This window comes from Egretta garzetta, unplaced genomic scaffold (genome assembly GCF_000687185.1).
Source record: "Egretta garzetta isolate BGI_Z169 unplaced genomic scaffold, ASM68718v1 scaffold744, whole genome shotgun sequence".
NCBI classification, from domain to species: domain Eukaryota; kingdom Metazoa; phylum Chordata; class Aves; order Pelecaniformes; family Ardeidae; genus Egretta; species Egretta garzetta.
In genome coordinates, this window is record NW_009259482.1 from 158,868 (window position 1) to 164,867 (window position 6,000).

General features: G+C 40.7%; 1 protein-coding gene across 2 annotated transcripts in view; it reads left to right on the plus strand.

Annotated features, from left to right (window-relative positions):
* The window catches only part of IGF2R (insulin like growth factor 2 receptor), a 60,599-nt gene that overhangs the window by 22,909 nt on the left and 31,690 nt on the right, over positions 1-6,000 (plus strand). For both annotated transcript variants that reach the window (XM_035892753.1, XM_035892751.1), the window contains 8 exons: positions 34-198; positions 512-652; positions 1,047-1,193; positions 2,087-2,218; positions 2,618-2,765; positions 3,959-4,136; positions 4,735-4,850; positions 5,252-5,414. In XM_035892753.1, the coding sequence (XP_035748646.1) occupies positions 34-198; positions 512-652; positions 1,047-1,193; positions 2,087-2,218; positions 2,618-2,765; positions 3,959-4,136; positions 4,735-4,850; positions 5,252-5,414 (1,190 nt within the window). The remainder of the gene's footprint in view (positions 1-33; positions 199-511; positions 653-1,046; positions 1,194-2,086; positions 2,219-2,617; positions 2,766-3,958; positions 4,137-4,734; positions 4,851-5,251; positions 5,415-6,000) is intronic.

The following is a 6,000-nucleotide window of genomic DNA, read 5'->3' on the forward strand; positions in this document are numbered from 1 at the left end:
ACTAACATCTGTTTATCCATCTTCAATGTGAAGGTAATGATGGTAGAGGAGCTCCAGTGTTTACTGGTGAAGTGGACTGCACATATTTTTTTACTTGGGATACAAAATATGCATGTGTTAAAGAGAAAGAAGATCTCCTTTGCAGAGTTGCTGATAGGAAAAAACATTATGACTTGTCACCTCTGATCCGCAGTTCAGGTATGGCAATCAAAACTAGCTTTCAGTTACTTTTGTCCTGAGTTTATATGCCATCTCTAGTGCAATTCTTTAGCTGAACATTAATCAGCTTTTGCTTTTCTTAGTGGATTTCTGGGGTACTGGCATTCACTTCCTTCATCCCAAAAGGTGTGAGTGCCGTATGAAAGTAGCCATATCCATGACTGCCTTGGTTGCTGTTGTCTTAAGTGGTCTTAAATGTGGGTCCTTTTTTGTGACAAAAGGCATTTTGGCATGGAGAGGCTAAAACAATTAAAGCCAAATGACTTGTTCTTAACAACCCCCTGTATTTCAGAGTTAGCCCAGAACTGGGAAGCTGTGGACAGTAGCTTTTCAGAGCTAGGGAGAAAGCATTATTACATCAATGTCTGCCATAAAGTGCTGAAGAGAGGAGGAGCTTCCAACTGCTCAGATGCTGCTGCTATTTGCTCTGTAGGTGAGTTTTTGGGGGGATTTTTTTTTGTTTGGGTGTTGGGTTTTTTTTTATTTTTTTTTATTTTTTTTTAATGCTCTGAAGGCTTGGCACTTCCTCTGCAAATGGAGTTGGCTGCCCTGGTGTCTTCAGTTATTTGAGGAAATGGAAGTTAGGAGCACGTTTCTGTTGTACTCCCAAAGACACTAGAAGAAGTGATGCAAGTAGCCCTTTCTAACTAAAGAATGGTATTACACCCTCTTCCAGGCTTTGTAGCATGGTTTTGGTGAGGTTAAAAACAAACTCCTAATTGTATGCTTTCTTAAGACTTTCCATTTGGCTAGTTAATGTTCTTTTAATAGTGTAAACTTCACTTCTTTCCAGGGAAACAAAAGTGATGTATTTACTGTCTTTACAGATAAACAAAACCGTAGTAAGAATCTTGGAACATTTGTATCTTCTCCTAAAAAGGTTGGAGAAAATATTCAACTTACCTATTCAAATGGAGGCAGCTGTGGTGTTAACAAACAAATCGAAACTGTCATCACTTTAATGTGCAGACCAGGTGAGAATATCCACATCCTGTTCTCTGATCCAGTTAAAAACAGGAGGTCATTTAATAAGCCCAGGCATGAGTGCTAAATATTAGCATGTGCCTTTGTCTTTTATTTTCTTCTATGCAAAAGCTGAAGCATTGTGGTTTGTTTACTAGGATAATAGCAATGTAATTGCAGGTATTTAGCTCTGTTCACCTTTTATACAAGTACCCTCTAAAGACCCTAGAGTCTCTTGAACTAAGATTCTCTTAAACATGATGAAAGTATGCTTAAGCGTTTAAAGCTCCACAAATAACCTGGAAGCTATACAAAGCACTCTCTATCCCTAGGTTTTCTTGATGGGAAAGATGCTGGTTTTGAACTGGGATCACATACTTTAACCTTCTTTTCCAATAATAATGTTTTGTCTAAACTGCTTGAAGTTTATGAAAAGCAGAAGCATTTGCAGAAGTTGTTAATGTTGTTCATCTCCATATAATAGCCAACTAGTTTAACCATCTTCCAGGAAAATAGAAAACCTCAGCCTGAGGATGCTGAATCCTCCAAGTGTGCTGGCTGTTAGGATCAGGTTATGCACTACTTCCTAACGAAGTTGTTGCTTTATAGCAAAACACCAGCTTTGCGTATCAAAGCAAACATTTTTTTGAAGAGTGTGAAACTCAGAAACAGACTGAGCAGTGCATCTTTGCTTCTGGGCTAAACTTTTATTCTGGGGAGGAGGATGCAAAGAATTTGTGCAAGGAATTTTGGTTCTATTTAGCTCCTCATTTTCAGAGGAGGAGGTACTTTAACTGTTAATCTTGGTCTGCTGTTGGGGAGGAATTAGTGTTCCTAGGCTTAAATTCATAGTTCCTTTTGGCAGCCTGACTATATGTGTAACACATTGCTCTTGTGATACCAGGTGATCTAGAAAGTGCTCCAATCTTGATGTCTGAGGGTGTATGTTCATATGCATTTGATTGGTATACTGCTGCTGCGTGTGTCCTGTCTAAAACTGAAGGAGATAACTGTCAAGTCTCTGATCCTCAGGCAGGTATGTATTTATATTCAGCAAATTGAAAGCTCGTGAGGGATAGAACTTGTGTCACAACACTTCAGTCCTTTTGATGCGCAAGAACAAAGCAAGTGTAGCCTTAAGTCTAAGCACCTGCAACATTTGAGCCTGTGCATATGAAAGATCAGAACAGTACAAGCTTAATATTCCCCTAGTGTGTGTGGAGGAAAATAGGTGTAATGTGTATTTTACTGTAGTAAATATCTCTGTATGAGAAAACATGCTTTTGGTATGTCCAGATTGTTTCTGGAACAATAGTTACATGGAAGGAGACTTATTTGGGGGGGAAGTGAGCTAGCTGTGTGACTGGTAGAATCAAAACCTGTGAGAGATGGCAGGAAAAAATTTAACTGGTAAAGTTTATTCCTTCCCAATTAGGTTTCTCTTTTGATTTATCACCTCTGGCCAAGAAAAATGGGCACTATATAGTTAATACTACTGAATACTTGTTTTACATAAACATCTGTGGCAGTGTTCAGGACGAGTTGTGTCACACAAAATCAGCAGCATGCCAAGTAACACAAAGGTGAGTAACGAGTTCTGTTGTCTGTAATAGAAGATCTCTTGTTGCATGATGTGTTGTCTGTGTGTAACTGAACAATTTGCATTTAAAATAATTACTGTGCTGCCTGTCATAGATTCAGGTAATTTGCATGTAAAGTATTATTTGCTAGTACAGTAATTATGCTGCCAGCTGTTTCAAGCAAAGTACACGCATGTAATCTTAACTTAAGCTAGTTTTTGAGATTGAATGAATGCGTCCGTTGCTTCCCCTTATGTTTTCCATAGAAACTGTAAGCTGTAGATTAACTGCTGCAGCTGTATTAAGCCAACCCACAGTTTGGACTCAGGGTCAGCTGTATTCCAAAAGCTGGCCTAAAGAAGCACTGCTGTACTTGGGATGAATAATGGCTGCCTTATGTAGAGGTGGAGCCAGAGCTTGGGTGTTGCACCTTATTTCCATTACTAAAAGTGCTGTGCAGGCACATTCCCAGAGTGTACTGCTACTCTAACAGCATCGTAGCTGTTATCTTCTACAAGCTATGTCTGAGATAAGTATCCATACACTTCAGGTTCCAGGTCAGCCTGTTGCCAGAGATGTGTTACAGTGCAAACGCCTGCAGCTGTACTTGAGTTGGCTCTGAGTTACTCTCCAGCCAACGAGAGTTCACTGCAGACACTAAAAACGTTCTTTAGGGGAAGGTGGTCTGGCTAGGTCTGATAGAGCCAGTGTTAAGTCAGAGTGAAGAAGGTCCCCTGAACAAAGCTGCTCCTGAGCTAAGAGCACATGAAGGCAGTTTTCTTCCCTGAGTGAGAAGGCTTGTTGATATGCAGTGCTAGGTCTCCACTGTCCACATGTATTTGCATGGAACCAGTTTGAGCCCAGCATTAGGGTTTCTGCAGTTTGAACTATACTCTGGAGAATGGGAACTTGGTATTTCTGTCACTCCTCTAGAGTTGGGAGTGTTAAAGCTTTCTAGATATCTAACCGAGGTACAGCTTCCTTTCCAAAGAAGGACACCTGTTGGTGTTTAAGTTTCCTTTTGGCAGCATTCTGTTCATCCTGGCTCACTTACATCTAGTCAACTTTAATTCTTTTGTCTTACTATAGTGTCTTCTATAAACTCACCTGTGTGCTTACTACTTGTAAGACTTCTCTTAAAGAGAGAATTAATTCTGTGTTCTGTTCAGCCTCACAACACACTTTTTCTTTTCTAGTAAGGATCAGTTTTGGAGTCTTGGACTTCCCAGTTCCAAACTTTCATATTATGATGGTCTGATTCAGTTGACCTACAAAAATGGTACAGCATACAATGATGAGAAGAAAACGCAGCGATCTACCCTTATAACTTTCCTGTGCGACCATCAGGCTGGAATAGGTCAGCCTGAATATCAGGTAAGAAGTTCTATGTGAAGACGGGAAGGATCTCCTTCCCCAAATCCTGAAAATAATTGCTGCTAGGCCAGTGCAAGCAGAGATTCGTGGATGGAAATACCCAGTATCTATAAAGCAGACTAAGAGAAATAGTTATTTCTCTTGCTGTATCTGCCTCTTGTTGCAGCTATAAAGCCTGTCTTGACCACTGAACGGTAAGTTGTTCACCTGGATCCAGGTTCTTACTTCACTATTCTCTCATCCACGTAATCACTAGTGCTCTTTGATCATCTTGTATTTCTAGCTGGGAAAAAACAAACTGGCTGAGAAGTAACAACTGGGAGGACTGTGTGTCCTGTAACACAACAGACAGTTGTTACATTGATCTAGTTGCTCTGGTTCTGTTATTTCTGGTAAGAGTATTTTTGGTGACACAGCAAACAACAAGATCTACAATAAAACAGATCTACACAAATCGGTCTGAGAAGGTATATCCCAAAACCAAAGGGAAATAACAAGCTTAGCATATAAAGGGGGGTAGCTATGAGTTGCAAGGTGTTCTGCAGTTGCAAGGTGTTCTGCGTGAAAACCCTCACTGACCTATTCTGCTGGTTTTTAGATGGAAGATAACTATACCTACAACTTCAAGTGGTACACTGAATATGCTTGTCCTGAAATGCCGCTGGAATGTGTTGTGACTGATCCCAACACCATGGACCAATATGACTTGTCAAGGTAGGAAAGTAACATATACAACATAACTTGGCTATTCTAGTTCAGTGTTCTGGCTGATAGCTTAGCACTGGATGAAGTTGGTTTCCTGTGTAGGCAGCAGTAGAAACCTAATCTGTTGTGACAAACTTAACTGCAAGTATCTTGAAGTGAAGACAGTACTTCCCTCTAGTATATTGACTTGCCTCCTAAGATGTAAGCTGACTTTTTGGGGTGGTTTTGCTTAATAAAAACTTACTACTTTGTCAGCTGTGCTCTACTTCCAAGGAGTATTCTTTTTCATTGTAACACTTAAAAATAAGGGGAAAAAGTTACTCTGAAATGCCTGTTTCTTGAGACTGACAGAGAAAGCTAGGCTATGAGGAATGTGTGTCCTTAGCCTAGAACTTTCTCTTCCTGCTCAGCTTAGCAAAATCTGAGAAGAGAGGTGAAAACTGGTATGCCATGGATAATTCAAGACCAAGTGAGCGCAAGAAGTACTACATAAATGTCTGTCGACCACTGATTGCTGTTCCAGGGTGCGACCGGCGAGCATCTGTCTGTCAGATGGAGTATCGGCGTGATCATGTGAGTAGCCTTTCCATCCCAGCTCAGAGCTAGTTTGCCAAATGAGTGAGATTAAGGGGTATGCAAGATAGGCACATGAATCCTGGCTTCTTTATGCAAAATACAGTGGTGTTCTGTGTACTGTAATGTTGGCATAATCATTGCAGAATGGTAGACCTCCTGGCCACCTCCTCAAAGACCAAACCATTAATTTTTACAAGTGTACCAGTGTTATGTTTGACACAATTCTTTGTCCTGTGTTGCAGAGGCAGACAAACTACATCTCTCTGTGTAAACTGCTGCGGTCTCAGAGGCTGCTAGCATTGCTTTAGGAACAGGCTGTTCTCCTGGATATTGTCTTACTTCTGGCTTGTGTTAGATTGAACAGTGGAAGAAGTTTAAAGATTCTTTGTCACCCGCCCTCTCAGCTCTCTTTGGCTTTGACAAGCAGATTAGGCAGAAGTTGCCTAACCTATGCAAACAAAAAAACCCAAAAAACAAACAAAGGAGGTGGTGGTTATGGACTCCTGTATTTCCCCGAAGTGTAACAATTTATCATGGGACTGTTTGTGCTGACAGGCTGGATGGACGCTTTGCTGAAGGCCTG